Raw genomic sequence first — 21722 nt, forward strand, 5'->3', positions numbered from 1 at the left:
GAAATGTATATGCATTGATAAACAAGCTGCAAGGCAATTTTACCTTTATTTTTTGAGGATCTAAACCATTGAGTAATTCTGTGAAGGCCTGTGCAGCACTGCGGCAACGCTGCTCCAACAAAGCCGTGTAACCATCCTGGATTAAGCTTCTCAGCATTTTCATTATATTAGCAAAATCCTGCAAAAAAAAAAAAAATTGTATTAAGTAATCCAGAGCTGTATGTGTTTAGCCTAAAACTTAAGATGCCAAAGTTCATCTTAGGGCAGTTTTATTTTATAACTGATCATAAAATATGTCAATAAATATCCAAAGCTGCCTTTTTGCATTATACTCCTTTCTCTACATGGCACCTTTTTTTTTTTTAACTTTATTTATTTATCCATGAGAGACAGAGAGAGAGAGAGAGAGAGAGGCAAAGACACAGGCAGAGGGAGAAGCAGGCTCCATGCAGGGAGCCCGATGTGGGACTCGATCCTGGGTCTCCAGGACCACACCCTGGGCCGAATGCGACGCCAAACCGCTGAGCCACCCGGGCTGCCCATACATGGCACCTTTATAGTGAAAATCGAAAGGTACTGCTTCACCATCTTATTGCCAACACTCCTGCTGCTACTCATAACAAGAAAGGGTAGTTCATTTTACACTACATGGTTCTAAGCCTTGCTCACTTTTCATTGAACAGACAGCACTTAGAAGTTTTAACAGCACAGAAAACACCAGCTACCATTGAAATAACTATCTGGCTGACTAGATTTAGACAAGTAAGAACAAGCAATCAATTTACTGATCACTATCAGATTTTAACATCTGCCCTCATGCTCTGGAACAAACCTTAATTCTCAGCAAGAAATGCGTATTTTAATCTTTGGCTCTACTTCTGCACAACATGTACCTGAACACAATAAAAGTATCAGGAGAGATACTATCAGGTTAAATGCAAAGGGAAAAGCATAAAAAATAAAAACAAAATCAGGGACACTTGGGTGGCTCAGTGGTTGAGTGTCTGCTTTTGGCTCAGGTCACAATCCTGGGGTCCTAGGATCAAGTCCCACATCAGGCTCCCCCAGAGGAAGCCTGCTTCTCTTTCTGCCTAGGTCTCTGCCTCTTTCTCTGTGTGTCGCTTGTGAATAAACAAATACAATTTTAAAAAAAATCCCCAACTGTCAGAAATTCTAAAGATGCTTTTATGCAATGGATTAGAAATATGTTTTCAGGGCAGCCTGGGTGGCTCAGCAGTTTACTGCCACCTTCAGCCCAGGGCCTGATCCTGGAGACCCGGGATCGAGTCCCACGTCAGGCTCCCTGCATGGACCCTGCTTCTCCCTCTGCCTGTGTCTCTGCCTCTCTCTCTCTGTGTCTGTCATGAATAAATACATAAAATCTTAAAAAAAAAATATGTTTTCATAAACTGCTTGAAACATGCTTCATTCCTACAGTCCTCTATAAGATTGTCATATGTACCTAAATAGACGAATTTTAAAATGACCTCCATATTAAAATAAGTATTGTAGTCTAGGTTAATATACATTTTTTTGGAGTTAAATTTAAATCCAATATTCTACTTTAGAAGAAAGAAAATTGTATTTACGTAAAGGATGAGTTTTTCAAAGCAGACTATGAATCATGTTTACCCAAAAAAAAGACAATCTTTCACTTAGTACTACATAGTCTACAAATGTTCAATGACTAGAACAGAGATCAGTCATGGTTCTGTAGATTCTGGATTTCATCAAGGTTTCTATTTCTTCTTGAATCAGTTTTTAGAAGTTGGGTTTTTCTAGGAATTCATCCATTTCATTTTTTTACATTTTGAAATTTCTTGGTATGGCATCATTCATAATAGTATTTTGATGTATTTGTAATATTCAAGAATCTTCAGAAATGCATCCTTGTTCACTCTTGAAATTGTTTTATGTCTTCTTTCTTAATCAGTTCCAACACCAGCATATAAATTTTATTTATAATGGCAAAGAATCAACTGTTAGCTCTGTGGATTCTTTCTTTTATGTTTGTTTCTAGTTCATCATTTTCTACTTTGATCTTTATTATTTCCTTCCTTCTACTTTCTTTGGGTTTATTTGCTATTTTTCTTTTTTTTCTAGTTCCTAGGATAAATACTTCATTAATTTAAAAGGTTTTGTTCTTTTACTACACATATTTAGCTTGATAAACTTCCTTCAAAGTAATCTTTTAGCTGTATCCATTGCAATTTTTAGAAGAGTTTTTCTCTTAGTTTTAGGTTTACAACAAAATTGAAAAGGAGGTACAGAAATATCCATATACTCATTGCCTCCTTCCATGCAAACCCCACTATATCACTCATCAGAACAGTATATGTAACTTTTTATTGAAGCATCATTAACATACAATGTTATATTAATTCCAGGTATACAACTTAGTGATTAGACACTGCTGAACACTATACAGTGCTCACCACAATAAGTGTAGTTACCATCTGTCACCATCCAGAGTTATTGCAGTGTTAATCACTATATTCTCTATGCTGTACTTTTCACCCCATGGTTATTTATTTCATAACTGGAAGTCTTCTCAATCCCTGTCACATATTTCACCCATTCTCTCATCCTCTGCCGTCTGGCAAACACCAGTGTGTTCTCTATATTTGAGACTGTGTGTGTGTGTTCATTTTTGTTTTGTTTTTCAAATTTCACATATTAGTAAAATCATATGGTATTTGTCTTTCTCTAAGTTATTTCACCTAGTGAAATACTCCCTAGGTCCATCCATGTTGTCAAGAATGGCAATATTTTATTCTTTTTATGGCTAAGTAATACTCCAGTGTGTATGTGTGTGTGTGTACACATTTTCTTTAACCCAGAATAGTATATTTCTTACCAAAGATCAACTACATGCACACATCCCAATCACTCAAAGTCTATAGTATACCACAGGATACATTCTTGGTGTTGTACTTCTACGGCTTTGGATAAATGTTCAAGGACATATGCCTGCTATTATAATATTATACAGAGAATTTTCGCTGCCCTAAAAATCCTCTGTGCTTTGCCTAGTAATCTTCCCCCACCCCTTTTTTTTTTTAGATTTTATTTATTTATTCGTGAGAGACACAGAGAGGCAGAGCCACAGGCAGAGGGAGAAGCAGGCTCCATGCACCGGGAGCCCGATGTGGGACTCGATCCCAGGCTTCCAGGATTGCGCCCTGGGCCAAAGGCAGGCGCCAAACCACTGCGCCACCCAGGGATCCCTCTTTTTCCCCTTATAATATATACTTTTTAATTATTTCCTAAATACTACAGAATTTTATATACAAAGTTATTTGATTACTCTTAAATCTTTCAAAGAATAAAGTTTGCTCTTTAACAGTTTTAAGGTAGGTATAATAAAACTGCGAGTGCTCAAACTTTTTAAAATAATTTAAATCTTCTTAAACTACTTCTCTATTTTCGTATTTATTTTTAATAAACCTATACATCCAACATGGGGCATGAACTCACAACTTGGGAGATTTAGTCACAGGCTCTACCAACTGAGTCAGCCAGGCACGCCTTAAAGTATATTATCTTAAAAGTTAAAACTCTGGAAAGCAAAGAATCTCAAATTTTTAAATCTCTGGGAAGTAAACAATTCTGCAGTGTCAACCATTAGTTAAATTTCTGGTTAAAGTGATTATCAAGTTAAAATCTAAATTAGTGGGCAGCCCAGGTGGCTCAGCGGTTTAGCGCCTGCCTTCAGCCCAGGGCCTAATCCTGGAGACCCAGGATGGAGTCCCACGTTGGGCTCCCTACATGGAGCCAGCTTCTCCCTCTGCCTGTGTCTCTGCCTCTCTCTCTCTCTCTGTCTCTCATGAATAAATAAAATCTTAAAAAAAAAATTTTAATTAGTGATAGTTTGGTTTCTTAGCAGTCATATATAAGATATGTCCATAACTTAAACTACAAAAAATAAATCTTAGAGATGTACATGATTAGCATTCATAAGAAAAATGTTTTGTTCAAAGGCTGCTTTTTTCATTAGGAATAAAGCCTTTTCAGGTCATGGTCTCTGGGTCCTGGGGTTGAGCCCCACATGGGCTCCCTGCTCAGCGGGGATTCTGCTTCTCTCTCTCTCTCTTTTTTTTTTTTTTTTTAAGATTTTACTTATTTATTCATGACAGACACAGAGAAAGAGAGAGAGAAAGGCAGAGACACAGGCAGAGGGAGAAGTAGGCTCCATGCAGGGAGCCTGACGTGGGACTCGATTCTGGGGCTCCAGGATCACGCCCTGGGCTGAAGGCAGGCGCTAAACAGCTGAGCCACCGGGGCTGCCCTGCTTCTCTTTCTCTCTATCCCTCCCCATCACTCATTCTCTCTCTCAAATAAAATCTTTGGAGAAAATTAAAAAAGAAAGAAAGAAAGAAAAAGAAATAAGCCTTTTCCTTTACCTGATGTGCAGCTCTGGAAGATTTAGAGAACTGTTTTTCCAAGATGTTCTTCAAATCTACTGGTAAACTCCCTTGTGAACTAGAACTAATAGAGAAAAATGTTTTGAGTTATCTTAAAATAAAATAGTTTTGCTTATATAAAGAGAATATATTTACAGAAGGCCATTTTTTAAAAACTGTAGTTGACATACAATGTTACATTAGTTTCAAGCATACAATGCAGCAATACTATACATTACACAAAGTTCACTACAATAAGTGTAGTCACCATGACCTGTCACCATACAACATTTTTACAATATTTTTTACTACATTCCCTGTGCTGCAGGTGAAGGTCATTTTAAACACTGAATAAATGGAGTCACAAGTTCCTCCTTTGAAATATTACCAAAAAGTCAATTCTCCTCAAATTAATCTCTTAATACAATGAAATCGCAATAAAATCTCTATAAAATTAGAGATGGAGGGAAACCAGAAAAATTATGAAGATAATATACAAGAATAACTTAAAGAAAAATAGGAAATTGGGAGGATTTACACTGATCATCAAAAGTTATTCCACATATGGTCATCAATAACACAGCCTTGAAACAAGACATGTGCTCATTAAACACTGCAAAGATGCTCCATCTCTTAATGAAAATCTAATAATAAGATAGAACTGTTTCTAAAAGTCTGACTCCCAATGCTGGTGAGGATAATAAGCAAGATTCAGGAATTCTATGTGGTGTTTGCTGACACCAAATAGTTGCCATTTTCCACATCAATTCTCAATTTGAAAACAAAATCAAAACATCAGAAAAATAAATTTATCTCTAGCAGAACAGTTTAGAATTATAACTATGCATGACCCTGTATGTTTTTGGTCTCCTTTGAGGGTTAAGTAGGGAGAAGGGGAAGACTTAGGATTTTCCTTCTGAATAATAGAACAATATAGTACCTATGCCCCTGCTTTAAATTTAATTTTCCTAGCAGCATCATTTTTTTAAAAAAATGAGGCTTAACTATTTTGCTTAGTGCTTTGCTATTCAAACCCTTCTTGAAGCACCTACCAAGGAATCAGCCTTACACGAAGAAGAGAAAGCTGACAGCTGGTGTAACTATGGCAGAAATGATTTTGCAGGGCCTCCAGTGTCACTTTTCTTGGCCTCATGATTTTCTGTATCCATTTTAAGATTTATAATCTCACTTTGCAATCAATATATGTCTTTGTAGGCAATGGGGGGGGCATTAATTATAAAGATAGGTGGCAAGAGTTCCTACTGTTAATTTGCAGGGGGAAAGAGATATTTGATAGAACTTTTAAGTGGTTGCTTCATTAGTGAACACGTTCCTTTAAGGAGAACTACTTTTTTAAAAGGGCCCCTAAAAACACACATACCCATGCCCGTATGTGCAGAGTAAGCACCAGATGGCCAAGAACTTGTTAATGGAGAATTCCTAAAGGAAGCCACTAGAGAAGCAACTGTGGGAGAGGTGAAGTAAGTAAATAGGGAGAAGACGTAATTCTCACTTTATACTTCTCTGAATATTTTTTTCTTCTCATGAGCATGTATTTTGTGATTTTTAAGAATTAACACTGATAGATCTCATATTCTATGCCTTTTAGATACTGGCTAACATTCAGATTTAATAATCCTTTGGCTAAAACTGACACACTCCACAAGATACACCCTTGATATTTGAAAGGGATTTTAGTACTCATTATAGCTACTACATAAAAGATCCTTTGTTTTTCCCCCTTTACTTTTTTCTTAAAAGAGGAGGCTATGAGGGGGAGGGGCACAAATAAAAAACATACCTGAACTTCTCCAATTCATTGTTTCGAGATTTTTGTTTTCCTTTGTATTTTGGAGTCTGACCTGTGAATACAAAGTATTTGTTCCTGAAACCTGTTCATAAAAATCAACAAGCCTGAAAGCAAATTAATTGAAAATATGTAAATTGGAATAAACAGCAAAGGAAGCAACATTTTATGTAACTACAAACAGGTAAAAAAAAAAACAGCTACGATGACGCAGGTCTATGTATACTATAAAATTGTGAACGTAAATAACAATATTATTTAGATAGGTCATAGTTCCTATTCTCAGGTAGTCTATAATCAGATGGGAAAAAAAGACAGTCACCAGTAATTACACAACAACCACCTTTAGGAAGAAGAGAAGATAGCATGCTGTTACTAACATATTAATTCCATATTAACTGCTCTTATAAACTCACTGAGGTGGAAATCATTAAATTTGAGTGGCCAGGAAAAGTATTAGTGGGGATGCAGCATTTGTATTTAGCTTTAAGAAACAAGTAGAACTTGGGGAACCTGGTGGCTCAGTTGGCTAAGTATCTGATTTTGGCTCAGGTCATGACCTCAGAGTCCTGGGACAGAGCCTGCAGCAGCTCTATGCTCAGCGGGGAGTCAGCTTGTGTCTCCCCCTCCCCCACCCCTCCTCCCTCTGCCTGTGCTTGCTCTCTAATAAATAAATAAATACAATCTTAAAAAACGAAACAAACAAGTAGGATTTGGACAGGATGGGACAAACCCAAGAATGACATTCACTTTAAGAAACTCTAAGTAAACCTGTGTGATCTGGTGAGCTGGGTAAGAAGAGAAGGTTTGAAAGGGGCGGCAAAGGCCAGCTGAGGGGAGTGCTCGGAGGTCCTTTGCTTCTGATACTCCAGCTTTATGAGCCCAGCATTGGTCCCATGGGCAAGAGTTGGGGGAAACATGCATAAAGTTGAGTAGAAGGGAGCACAGCAATAGGGACAGGGTGTTTTTGATGGAAACTTTGGGGAGAGACAGCAGAGGCAAGTCAGAACCAATGTATTAAGAAGAGAATCAGAGTCAAGCTGATGGATGGCCTTAGAAAACAAAAGTGGCTTCTGGAAAGGCAAAAGAGTTTTAATTTGATTCCTGCAGTTTGATTTTGGGCAAAACTGTAGCTTTAACCCTGGGACCTCAATTTCTTTAACTGAACACAGATGCTGACGGTATTGTGGACGGTATTTATTTACTTAAATGTGCTATCCAATACTAACAGCCTAAAAAACATCAATAAATTATTTTTTTTAAGATTTTATTTATTCATGAGAGACACAGAGAGAGAGAGAGACAGAGACACAGGCAGAGAGAGCAAGCTCCCTGCAGGGAGCCCAATATGGGATTTGATCCCAGACACTGGGGATCACGACCTGAGCCAAAGGCAGACGCTCAACCACTGAGCCACTCATGTGCCCTGAAACATTAATAAATTAAAAGGTGTTTTCCAAAATAAAAGTTTTATCTTCAAAGATATTTTCATGTGCTATTAGACTTACATCAGGTAAGACAATCACCTGAGTCTCCCTCTTTACAGTTTTCCAACGTGCTAGCCAAATGGGAATGGCTAGGGGTAAATAGCTGGAAATGTGGCCCTGGAGCCTAAGAAAAGACAGAACTGAGGGAAGCAAAAGACAGAAATGGTTGCCAGAAACAGAAACACTGAAAAGAAAACAAAAGAGCCAACAAACAAGAAAAAGGAAAAGAGAGCGAGATGATCACTAACCAGGTCAGCAATCTCACCAAAATAAACCTGGGATGAGCACATGGAAGCCTTAGACAAAATACTTGTATCTAATAGCAATCTTGAGTCATCAAGAAAATCCATATTTTTCTTAAACTCTGTTTTAAAAGCCAGGGAAGCATATAATCCACTTTAGCATGATTTTCAACAAAATCTGGCCATGTAAAGGGAGACTGAGAAATAAATGGAGCATGAATTTTTGCTTCTCTGGACCCTTAATTTCCCAATAATGCCAAGTAAACAAAGTCCCACTGTGTGTCTCTGTATTTACTAGATGCAGAAATAAACATACGCACTAAGCACATACAAGTTAAACTGGTATCAGCCTAAAGCATTTTCAACATCACCCCCCAACAGGGTGAAAGTTAGTTCATAACAGATGAAAAAAGAAAATCTAACTTTTTAAATATATAAAGCACAAATGTACGTACAGGACATAAATGGATAAACAGTATTTGTGGTAGGAGGGCAAACAGGAAAAAAATATGTCTAAAAAGCCACCTGGGACATGGACAGGGGCTACTAATGAAATTAAAGCTGAAAAATACTGGCCTTGGGCACCTGGGTGACTCACTTGATTGAGCATCTGCTTCAGCTCAGGTCATGATCCCTGGGACCTGGGATCAAGCCCCGAGTCAGGCTCCCTGCTCAACAAGGAGTCTGCTTCTCCCTCTCCCTCTGCCGATCCCCCTACTTGAGCTCTCTCTCTCTCTCTGATAAATAAAATCTTTAAAAATTAAAAAAAAAAACTGGCCTCATGGAAATTAGGTAGCAGATCAAAGAGTTTCATCCTCCCTTTCTACATTTATTTGAATTTCTGAAATTAAATGTATTAAATAATATGAAAAGACCGAGCACTGATTTCAAATAAGTATTCAATGTTTTCTTAACATAGAAGCATTATAAAGTAAAAGAAGAGCAAAAGCAGATGTACGTGAGGTTCGTGCAAACATTGGGGCTGGAGTTTTAAGAACGCTACCTTAATTCAGCAACAACTTACTAAGGAAAAAACTTACCTGATGGTGGTAGAAATTCAGGATGACAGTCACAATCATCTACCTTCAAAGCTTCATCTACCACCTATCCATGAAAACAAAATTCATGAGATTTAAAAAAAATAAAGCCATAAAGCACTCAACTGCTAAATAATAAAACAGAATGGAACAGAATTTACCTAACGGCCTAAAATCAACAGATAATTAGGCCTAAGTAAGGAAACAAACAAAATGATATCTAGTGATAATATGACAAATTCTCTAATGATAATTCTACTTCCAACACCTGGCATGATGCCTGACAGATTATTTAATAAGTGTACTGAATAAATACTATTGCATCCTTCCCTGTATGCTCCTCTCTCTAACTGAATACAGCCTCTGAGATTTTCATTACTAACAATAAAAGGACTACACAGTGAGTTGGAAAAGCTCCTTTAAATGCCTACCAGCCACATACTCCAAAATATCATTTCCTTTTCTCCTAGAAAACCCTGGAGAGAAATATTAACATGGACTTGGTGATATCTGCTGAGCTTTTAGTATACAACTGTCAGAGGAAAACTCCAATTCAGGATATCTAGGATATCAATTAGAGTCAGGATAGAAGGCCTAGAGGTGCCTCAAAAACCAAGAGGCCTGGGTGCTGGTAAGCACAGTAGGGAGTCAAGGCTGGAGACCACTGCTGGGAAGAGCAATAGGAGGCTACACAAATGCCACACAAATGCCTCAGGCAGAGATGGGGAAGGCGTGCCCCCAGGCCCAATATAACACAACTCCTGTGGGTGAGCTCATGCGGTGCCAGGCAGCCGAGTAGACTGCAAAAAAAAGGGGAGGAAAAGAAAAATCGGAAGCACTGTAAGAAGTGAGGTGACATGGCCACCAGACCTCACTGTCACTCATTCCCAAGGGGCTGTTTGAGAGACATGTAAAGCAGGAAAGGCATACAAAGAGAACTACCCAAGTGATAAAATGATATTTAGAAGAACACATTTTGAAAACACACCAATGTGATTTCAAAAGAAACTCTGTGACACTGAAATATTTTCCTCATGTAGACGAAGGACATAGTGGAATATTTATTAAAAAGAATCATTCTCGGACACCTGGGTGGCTCAGTGGTTGAGTATCTCCCTTCAGCCCAGACGTGATCCCGGAGTTGCAGGATCGAGTCCCACATCGGGCTCCCTGCACAGAGCCTGCTTCTCCCTCTGCCTGTGTCTCTGCCTTTCTCTCATAAATAAAATCTTTAAGAGGAAAAAAAAAGTATCATTCTCTTTGCTTTCATTGGAAAAAGGAATTCATATCATCAAAATATTTAATTTCCATTATTACTGGAATACTATTGTAAAAACATGAGACTATCTATAGTTGAAGAAATCATTTTAATTTTCGTTTTTTACTGAACCTACCTTTAGATTCTGATTACCACCGTTTGCCATTTCGCGGTTAGTTTTTCTGGAATCTTTTTCAGTTTCCACAAAGTTAAGTGAAGTACTAAATGCAGGTGCTGATAAACTAGGTATGTAGGCCCTGAACAGGAAATAAAAGAAATAATTTATTTCTGTTCATTAGCATGCATTTTTAAAAGTTATCCTTCAAATAAACAAGTTTCAGCAAATACTGCCTTTTTTCCTTGGAAGAAGGGTAATACTTAAAAAGAATCTACCTCTGACATAGGGTTTTATATACAAATATTACTTTAAATTTCATAGTAAAAACTCAAAATAGATTAACAACAGTTCAATAATATATTCTGGTTTCTAATATTAAAATAAGGAAGTCTTCTGGTTTTAAATTTAACAGCTTCAGTATCTTAGGCATCTAACATATGTGGAGGAAAAAAACATCTATTTTAATTGCCAAGTAATAAATATAGAACCCTGGCTGCTATTTGTTTTCTTGTGAGCATACTTGAATCTGTCTATTGTCTATTTCTAACAGGAAGTGTCCTAGTCTTAGAAAAGAACCAAGAGGCTGGATGTACATGTTTTCAGGACAGGAGCTTAGAGTTAAAGGTACAGACTGTGTTCTGTTCTCTGCTGCCATGACCCTCACTGAAAAAAGTACTCCTATCCAAGCACAATGACATCCAATTAACACTTCACCCATATTTTCCCAGAGGTTTAGGCTACTGATCTCCCATAAATACACATGCAAATGGCTCAATAAAACAGTCCACAAAATAAATCTGACATTCACAGGTCACCTGATCTTAGACACAAACCCTTCTTCCTTCTCTCCCCAACTTTACTGTGGTTGCTATGAGCCACAAAGCATCAGATACAGTAATTCTGAAATTTATACGGCAGAGCCATCCCAAGTAACAGCTACTGATCTGACTGGTATCGACTCACCTGCTTTCATAAAAGGCTTTAATTGGATTTCTAGTTGGTGTTCGACCTATAAAAACCAATCACACACATACATAGTAATCAGTGGATTGGCAATACATACTTTGAAGAGATTTTCAAATATCCTTTAAGTTGACAGTAAGAACATCAAATTTACAGAACTGAAAAATAAACCTAAATAATTCTTATTTCCAGATGTTTTTAGTTTTCAGGATAGCTTCAGCAAAATGTTACACAGCCTTATTTGACATCCCATTACATTGATCATTGACTACATGCAGCAGTATATAAATCCAAATCAGAGATGGTACCTGTCTTCAAGGAGCTCACAATCTTATAATCATGTTATGTTGGATGATAACAGCTCAGCTTCCTAAGACACTAAATACCCAAAGCAGAAAAAATAGGAAAAGACCTATAAACTGAAAGTATAGAGTAAGGGAATTTCAGGCATTGGAGAAAGCAAAATCACTTAAGAAAGAAAACAAGTGAATGAAAATCTAGAATTCCTAGCCCGAACAGCTGGTTTCTGACATATGTGTCTGTACCCACATACAAATGTATATAAGCGTATGTGTTCAGCATGCTACAGAATTAACCACACACTTGGTGCAAAAACATCAAACGACTCTACTGAAGGGTCTTAAAATGGAGGAAAAAATTTTAAACAATTTTGTTTCAAAAGGCTTCATTTTCTTCAAAATCTCAAGGCATATTTTTCTATAGAAGAATAATCATTTGTTATGTTTCAAATAAAAATACAAATAATTTATAATTACCTAGTGGAATATAACACTAATGTACGTACTTCCACACAAACAGAAATGGAAAACTTCAGTGACTTGACCAAGATAATGTAACAAAATAAGCACAAATCACCTGAGAGTTGACTTATGATCCTCCATTAATCCAAGAAACCCACCTTCAAGAGTTTTAAAGGGAATTCAACTGTAACCAAAGAATCTTAGGTGAAATACCTTGCAGGTCTTCTATTTGTTTTTGTAACTTTACATGCTGCTGAATTAGATCCTTGATTCCCTCAGGGTCATTTTTACAGAGTTTTTGAGCTTTTATGTTTGCTTGCAGGGCCCAGTCATATTCCCCCAGCATAGAAAGAGCAGCACAATAACGATAATGACCCTGTTCCAAAAGATAAATTTAATTTTTTCTCAAAAATATGCTTAAGTTAAAGAAAATAGATAAGGAAAAATATTTTGCTTGAAAACTGATTACTCAAAATGTTAGATTAGGATCCTACCAATAAAAAATTTAAATGTTAATAATAATGTTTATAATAATTTTAACTAGAAATTTAACTAGAAATCAGTATTTTTGCTTATGAGATTTTTGTACCCCAAAGAAAATAATTCAACCTTTATTACAGTTTACTAGTAAAGAACAAAATATATTACTTTGTGCCAAATAAAGTACAAAAAACACTCATTATAAATAACTTTATTTTTTTCAAAAATATTTTAAGGTAGTAATAGTCTCTAAGTCATCACATTCCCTACATTTTCTAAATTAAACAAATTTTAGAGCTGGAAGGAACAATCAGCTTATAAGTGGTTTTTCGCCCCCTATGAAGAGCATGGTCACAAATAAGGGGTGCATCTAGGTTAGATCTTCCATTCAGCTTGTTCTTAATCAACTTTTAATTATTTCATCTCTAAGTGTTGTGCTTGGTTTTAAGAAAAGATCGGAAAATCACTCATTTACACAATTCCAATTATCAGGGCTTTTGGTTTTGTTTTGTTTGCTACAGAACCACATAGTCCTGTCTGGCCTGATTTATCCATTTTGGGAAATCTCTATCCCAAGGATGAATATTTTAATCTAGAAAGCTAATATAACCAAACCTGAGACTAACTCCACCACCTCCTCTTCTAGCTACTCACAAACTGAACTTCCATTGAAGGCACAGTATCTCCACTTGAGAACTGACTTACCGAGAGATGCTAGAAATTGGCCTACTGTCACACTTACTCAGAGGCAAACCAAAGAATACTGACCTTATGACTCTGAGTTCAGAGTTTCTTCCTCTTTACTACAGATTTAACAAAGGACATTCTCACTCTATGAGAAACTACTGAGTCAGAAATAAGTGACCCCTTTAGGAAAAATGAGCTTTTCACTAAAAAAAAAAAAAGGCCAGAATCAACCACAGGGACCTTTGTTTATGCAGGTTCCATCCATATATAATCCTGCTCTGTGTACCAACCCAATCTGTAAATTCTGAAGCACTTTCTTAGCCAGACTATTAAGGCTCAGATCAAAGATTCCAATTCAGATTGCATTTGCTTAAACTTCGCTTTTCCTCAAAAGGCATATGAAGACAGATTTCTCAGATATACTATAAGACTAACATCCTATCCTCCAGGAATATTCCAACCTCAAAATTTAGGTAACTACGTAAAAAAAAAATAAGTCACAGCATAAGAAATATGATGGATTATAAACCATACCTGCTAAATGTGTAGAAAACATTTTTTCTTTCTCTTCCTCATCCCCACCTCCTAATCTCCCATCTTCCTCATCTTTTGCTGGATCCCCTAAACTCTGTAAAACGTAGTATAGTGTCTACTGGTTGAGAAAGGAGTTTATTCAGATCTCACTGCTAAAGTTATCTGAATGAAGCTTAAATTAAAGGCATCTCACGGGAACCCCGGGTGGCGCAGCGGTTTAGCACCTGCCTTTGGCCCAGGGCGCGATCCTGGAGACCCGGGATCAAATCCCGCATCGGGCTCCCGGTGCATGAAGCCTGCTTCTCCCTCTGCCTATGTCTCTGCCTCTCTCTCTCTCTGTGTGACTATCATAAAAAAAAAAAAAAAAAATTAAAGGCATCTCAGAGTTTCCTGAATTCAAAACAATACAGTTTTGCTTTTCTTTGACACTACCTCACTCTATCACATATATAGAAATTCCCTGTTGTTCATTTGCCTAGCATCCTCTCCTTTTGGGTGCCACCATGTCCCTACACCCCATAGTAATGGCAGGACTGGGACTAGTGCTCCATCTCAAAAATTAAGGGAGAGAAGTATATGACCCAGGAGACTGACCAATCGAAATGCACCATTTTCCAGGTCATAGGATCAGTCTATTCGTGGGTACATGGATCAGGATCAGTCTGAGGCATCCCTTAGTTGTAATATATAGGTACTAAAAGATTAGGTTCGGGGATCCCTGGGTGGCTCAGCGGTTTAGCGCCTGCCTTTGGCCCAGGGTGCGATCCTGGAGTCCCGGGATCGAGTCCCACGTCGGGCTCCCAGAATGGAGCCTGCTTCTCCCTCCTCCTGTGTCTCTACCTCTCTCTCTCTCTCTCTCTCTCTCTCTCTCTCTCTTTCTATCATAAATAAATAAATAAATCTTTAAAAAAAATAAAATAAAAGATTAGGTTCCCTTGCCACGAGAATTAACAGTTATTAAGGATATGAGTTTGGGGCTCCTACTACATGGTAAAAGTCTTTTAAAAAATGAAGCCAAGAGAGCCTACACTATGATTACCACTTCTGGTAAAGATGGAATTAACAGGGATTTGGATTTACACTCTTGCCTAAAACAAACAAACAAGGACAAGATATATGAAACAAAGGTTGGCAAGAAACTGAATATCAGGCAACAAAAGAAAGTGACCCCCAAGAGATAAGAAACACATAAAACAAAAGCCCTATGATTGATTGGTCCAGCTTACTGAATGGAATTTCTAATTTCTAATTTCTAATAGAATTTCTATAGCACAGGGAGAAGGAACCCAGGCATGGACTGCAATTTCAGTTCAGGAGACAGCGACAGGAGTCCAGGAGAGCCAAGGCAGTGCAAGTTCACAGCACAAAGGAAGAGAGAGGAGGCTGCTCCACAGAGAACTCCAGAGATCCTCACATGGTGCCCCCACGTTAAGTCTTGAGATGAGTACTAATCAGTACATACATGTGGGACAACTACCCAAAACTCAAACCAGGGAAAGAACCACTAGAAAGGCTAATAAGGAAACAACAGTCAGCATTCCCACAGGGCCAGGAACAATTCTTGTTTCCACCAGCCAGAGTGGAAAACATCATAATTCATGGAATAACAGGCAGAGTATTCAGAAGCATTTTGCTTCAGTTATAGATAAAAAGATAGCCCTTAACCAAATACCACTATGTTCCCAATCTATCAAAGCTTAAAACAGGACTCCAAAGAATTACACTGTTTCCAAGTAACTTTACTGCATCCCAAAATGAAGCTCAAAAATATTTACAGATACACAAAAATATCAGTAAAAACAATGTCTTGCATCCAAAAAAATATCATTAGGTATGCAAAGAAGGAAAATGTGATCTATAAGGAAGAAACAATCGAAAAGAGTCAGAAATGACACAGAGGATAGAATTGGTAGACAAGAACATTAGAACAATTATAAACATATTCCATATGTGCAAGAAACTAAAAGAAAGACTGAATGTATCAAGATGTGAAATACATAAGGAATACTCAAACTGAAACTCTAAAGATGGAAGTTTCATCATTTAAGATGAAAAATACATTGGAAGAAAATTGGGGCAGATTAGACATTGCAGAAGGAAAAAAAAATCAGTGAAGTCAATACAGCAATAGAACCCACCTAAAAAGAAACACAGAATTAAAAGGGATAAAGGAGACTGAAAACAAAGCTAACAAAAAACCAAAACTGAGAAATGGGGAAAAAAATGTGTACGGATTTGGATCCAGTCATGCCTACAGGTAATGCCTAGACTTTTCAATTATGCGAACCAACTACTTAGGCCAAATCTGAGTTAGGTTTTGTCACTCACAAACAAGAGTCTTAATATACCCCTCAATATTAAAAGGTTCTTGTGGACATCTGTGAGGCTACTAGTTTGTATGCTATATAACCATATCAGAAGGCAATGCAAAAAGAAATGATAACAAATGTCTACTGATAATACCAGAAAAATTCCCACTCTTTGGTATACAATGACACACACTCTCTTGAGCCTGAAAGCGCGTGTAGGGCAGCTGGCATTTTATCAGTCTTCTCTATCTGGAAAGAAGGAAGAACAATGGCTCACCTTCACAGAAATCTAAAGAGAACCTTCTTATACAGCCTTATATCATAGAGAAGAGACTCAACAGACATAGGCTCATAGTTCATCTAAAGTAGAAGTACAGAATGCACCTTGCACAGTTCACCTTCGCTTTTGAAGCTCAAGCCACCTTTTAATGAGCACTTGTTTCCAGTAAAATAAAATGAAAAAAATGACCTAGATATAGTAACCAAATGTTTTTAATACATACTAGGATTTGTGTTTTGCATCTACACAAGTATTTCTACAATCATCACAAAACATCCCTATTTAAATAAAGTGAATGAACCCACATAAATATAGTCAACAGATCTTTGACAACGATAACAAAGGCAATACAATGAAAAAGACAGCCTTTTCAACAGTGATACTGGAGCACCTACATCAAAAAAAAAAAAAAAAAAAAGCATCTAGACCTTACATCCTTCACAAAAATTAACTTAAAAGGAATCATAGAACTAAATGTAAAAATGCAAAAAAAAAAGGTAATGACTTTAAAGATACAATACCAAAGGCAAGTACCATGAAAGAAATAACTGATAAGCTGGACTTTATTTTATAAAAGATTTTATTTACTTATTCATAAGAGATACACAGAGAGAGAGAGAGAAGCGGGGGGGCGGTGCAAAGACACAAGCAGAGGAAGAAGCAGGCTCCATGAAGGGAGCCTGATGCAGGACTCAATCCTGGGACCCCAGGATCACACCCTGGGCTGAAGGCAGGTGCTAAACCACTGAACCACCCAGGGATCCCCATAAGTTGGACTTTAATTAAATTAAAAACTGCTCTCTGAAAGTTGCTGTCAAGAAAATGAGAAGATAAGCCACAATCCAGAGAAAATATTTACCAAAGACTAATCTGTTAAGGTCTATTATGCAAAATACACAAAAACTCTTAAAAAAATCAACAATAATGGGGATCCCTGGGTGGCTCAGAGGTTTGGCGCCTGCCTTTGGCCCAGGGACTCGATCAGGTTCCCTGCATGGAGCCTACTTCTCCCTCTGCCTGTGTCTCTGCTTCTCTGTCTCTCTCATGAATAAATGAATACAATCTTTAAAAAAAAAATTCAACAAGAAAACAACCCATATAAAAACGAGTCAAAGATCTTAACAGACACCTCATCAAGAAAGGTATATAGTGGCAAATGAGCATATGAAAAGCTGCTCCATAACATACGTCATTAGGAAAATGCAAATTAAAGCAAGATACTTGCTTTAGATACCTATTAGGAAGGCCAAAAATCAGGACACTGACAATATCAAATGCCAAGAAGGATATGGAGTAGCAGGAACTTTCACTTGTGGCTAATGGGAATGCAAAATGGTACAGTCACTTTGGAAAACAGTTTGGCATTTCCTTAAAAAACTAAACATATTCTTGTCATATGATCCAGCAAACATACTCCTTGGTAATTACCCAAAGGAGTTGAAAACATGTCTACATAAAAACCTGCACATAGGTATTTATATCACCTTTGTTCATAATGGCCAAAACTCAAAAGCAACAAACATGTCCTTCAGTAGGTGAATTGATAAATCAACAAATCAACTGGTGGTGCATCCAGACAATGTAGTATTTGTTATTCAGCACTAAAATGAAATCACTATCATGTCATGAAAAGACACAGCAGAGACTTAAATGCATATTATTAAAGGAAAGAGAAGGTTATTTGAGAAGGCTACATACTCTATGACATGCTGGAAAAGGTAAAACTAATGGAAACAGAAGATCAGTGGTTGCCAGGGGTTTGGACAGGCAAATCAGAGAATTTGGGGGAAAGTGAAAATACTGTTTAAATGATAGGTAAATGTCATGATTCATTTGTCTAAACTCACATCATATATAACACTTAGGGGGACATCTGGGTGGCTCAGCGGTTGAGCATCTGCCTTCAGCTCAGGGCGTGATCCTGGGATCTGGGATCAAGTCCCACATTGGGCTCCCTGCGGGGAGCCTGCTTCTCCCTCTGCCTGTGTTTTCTGCCCTTCCCTCTGTGTTTCTCATGAATAAATAAATAAATCTTAAAATATATGTATATAAAACACTTAGGAAGTGAATCCTAAGATAAACTATGGACTTTGAGTGATTACAATGTAGGTATAAATTATAAACCTGTGTAGGTTTATCAATTTTCAAATTCTACCACTCAGCTGGGGTATACTCCAGGGAGCCTGCTTCTCCCTCTGCCTATGTCTCTGCCTCTCTGTCTCTCTCATGAATAAATAAATAAAATCTTTTAAAAAAAAATTCTATCATCCATAGAATAAGTATTTTAGAGTACACGCCAAATGTCAGGGTCAGTGATCAACAAAGATTCTGTATCAAGTACAAAGATGACTCATAGTAAAAATAGCAACAAATTATTCACTCTCAAACAGAAGCATATCCAGTGCTGGATAGTCAATCCAAGTTTTGTCTTTTATTTGTAAAAGTGCTACCTTTCTGGGCCTAATCTCTTCATCTGTAAAATAAAGCATTTAAAAAGACTCCAAAATTTAGACGCAGGAGTCTACCTGGGGCATTTCACAATCCCTAGGCCCCAATACACATGTTGGCCACATGAATCATTATCTGGGGGACTCTAAAATTCTATGACTAATATTCATTCTAATTTAAAAACAAATGATGTAAAGCCAGGAATGAAGTCTGAAACATGTATCTTTCTGTGTCTTATCTAAAGCTTTACTTAAAAAAAAATTTTTTTTGTGTGATTTAGGAATACATACAGTGATTAGTATCATAAACACCCAGAATTAATTGCTAACATTTTGTTCTATTTGCTTTTGATTGTTTTTTACTAGAAGAAATAAAACCAAACAGATATGGCTGCAATCCTCTTTGTACCCTATCTTTCCTTCTCTAACTGCCCAGGAGGAAACATTATCACGAGTTAAGTGTTTTTCTGGCCTATATGACGCTTTGTTTTTTTTTTTTTTCATCCAACACCATTTTTTAAATATGTAAATGTTGATAAGCCAGTTAACTTATTCCATCTGCAATCCAGTATTCGGTTCGTTCGTTCACTAAGTGCTTGCTATGTGCCAAGCAGTTGTCAGGCAGTCCAGATTCAAGAGAGAATCAACCAAACAAAAAAATCTGTCCTCGTGGAGCTCACACTGTACAGGACACACACTAAACATAGCTTAAATAATACACACAGTATGTTCATAACGTTAATCACCAAGAGGGAAAAAATAAAGCAGGGAAAGAGGATAGGCAGGGGCAGGCTTGTCATTTTAGTAATGTGGCCAAGAAGCTTCCACCTAGCAGACTTTCAGTAAAACACAAAAGGAAATAAGGGAGCTAGCTCATACTCTGGGGGAAGGCATTCTAATTGTAGGCAGAGGTCAGAACAAGTAAAAACTGGGAGTGGACCTGGTATGTTTAAGAAACAGGTAAGGAGACCAACAGGTCAACACACAGTGAAGTAAAAAAAAAAAAAAACACACAGTGAAGTAGGGAAAGAGTGGTAGGTGTGAGGTCGGAGACATCATGGGTGTTTAAGAAGAGGGACAGATCAGAGCAGACCATCCCTGCCTTATCAATGGATATGTAGGTATCTGTAGTTCTATGCCATTAAAGCAACACTGCAATGACCATTTTGCATATCTTACCATGTGTACACACTACAAAAATGTTTGTGGGGTACACACACTCAGAATCAAATAATTACAGCATATGCACATCAGAGTGCTCTCCACTTCAGTTGCAACCAATTCTCACCCACTGGTTTATGGAAGGTTCCTGTTGGTACACACATTCACCAATACTTGGGACTACTGGTCTCTTTAATTTTTGCCACTCTAAAGACCTAAACAATATCATATTGGTTTACTTTTACTTAGTACATGCAGATCTGTTTGGAAGCTCTTTATTCTGCTCTCTTGGTTTTGTTTTTCTAACTGTACAATTTTAAGTGCTAGGAAATAGAACATAGTTTATTCTTATTGCCCATTCAGAATTTCTCTTCTGTGAAACACTTGTTTATTCACTTGCCCATTTTCTACTGGGTTTCCTATTTATTGCAATTATTTGTGTATTCTGGATATAATCCCTATCAGTTATATATGTTATTTATATGACAAATTATCTCCTCTCAGACTAGGACTACTACATTCATGATGCCTTTTGACATACAGAAGTTTTTAAGTTTGACAGAATCAAATTTATAAGGACCCCCCAACACCAAATTGTGCATTTTATGTTACATAATAAATCCTTTCCCACCTGAAGCCTATAAAGACAGCCTCCTACTACAATTCCCCTCCTAAATTTTAAGTTTCATAGTTAAGTCTTTAATCCACCCGGGATTTACAGATCCTGACATCTCAAACACTAAGGTACCCTCCAGATCCTCAACATTTCTACCTGCTTCTCGTTCTCCCTGCTGCAGTAAGTCTCCTTTCTGATTATGGAACTGAAGATTCCCCTCTCGTATTCTTGAGTTTGGCATTTTATCCACTGTTTTTACATATAAATTTACATCCTGTACACAGATTTTTCATAAAGTTATACAGCATTACCTGCCCAATGTAAAGATAAAAGAAACCTACCTTCGTCCAATTGCTCTTCAGGATAGTGGCTCTCTTTCCATCACCAAGTGCATTTCTAAAAAGAAAAACAAGAAATATTCATTTTTATTTTTTAATAAAGGCAGTATAAATTGTGTATCTATTTGTACTTCTTGAATTTTCTAGAAATAACCTAGTTAAAAATATTTTTAATTTTTAAAAATCCATATATGTCCATTATAGGAAATTTGGAAAATACAGAAAAGTAAAACAAAAGGAAAAAGTCACCCAGAGTCACAATCACAACTACCCAGGAATAAGTACTTTTCCTACTTCTGGAGTGTTTCCTACACAACTTGTTTACATCTTATCTATATCTAACTTGTTACTATCTGCATAGTTTTTCTACACTATTTTTGCACATCAGCAAGACTTCCGGTCTCCAGAAAGATAACTCCCAGATCTTTCATACATCAGGTAAACTACAGCAGACAAAGCATAAAAGCTGAGACAGCTGGGAATTAAGTTCAATACAATCACTAACTCTCCTCGGGATTATTTAGGAAGTTTTTAACCTCTCTGGCCCACATTCTCATATGTAAAATGAGGATAATAATTCTAATTAGTTTAAGCCAATCATGGCAATTTCATTCTCCTTTCTACTGACTGGTTTGGGGAGTCATATGACCCAGTGCTGGTCAATGAGAGCTAAGAGAACTCAACACTCTTAAAAAGAGATTACAAGGAAGAACAAAACTAGGTAACTTACACTATCAGACAGCAGGACCCACTAAAAGGCTATATATAGTTAAAAAAAAAAAAAAGTCTATCTA

The 21722-nt window shown here is 37.2% G+C and overlaps 1 protein-coding gene across 7 annotated transcripts in view; it reads right to left on the reverse strand.

The window, feature by feature from the left end:
- The window catches only part of TTC3 (tetratricopeptide repeat domain 3), a 117890-nt gene that overhangs the window by 65004 nt on the left and 31164 nt on the right, over positions 1 to 21722 (reverse strand). For all 7 annotated transcript variants that reach the window (XM_041735281.1, XM_041735279.1, XM_041735284.1 and 4 more), the window contains 8 exons: positions 20932 to 20986; positions 12290 to 12452; positions 11316 to 11361; positions 10371 to 10491; positions 8980 to 9043; positions 6205 to 6265; positions 4404 to 4488; positions 44 to 178 (listed from right to left, as the gene is read on the reverse strand). In XM_041735281.1, coding sequence (XP_041591215.1) covers positions 44 to 178; positions 4404 to 4488; positions 6205 to 6265; positions 8980 to 9043; positions 10371 to 10491; positions 11316 to 11361; positions 12290 to 12452; positions 20932 to 20986 — 730 coding nt within the window. The remainder of the gene's footprint in view (positions 1 to 43; positions 179 to 4403; positions 4489 to 6204; positions 6266 to 8979; positions 9044 to 10370; positions 10492 to 11315; positions 11362 to 12289; positions 12453 to 20931; positions 20987 to 21722) is intronic.

The sequence above is a fragment of the Vulpes lagopus genome, chromosome 20 (genome assembly GCF_018345385.1).
Source record: "Vulpes lagopus strain Blue_001 chromosome 20, ASM1834538v1, whole genome shotgun sequence".
Lineage (NCBI taxonomy): Eukaryota > Metazoa > Chordata > Mammalia > Carnivora > Canidae > Vulpes > Vulpes lagopus.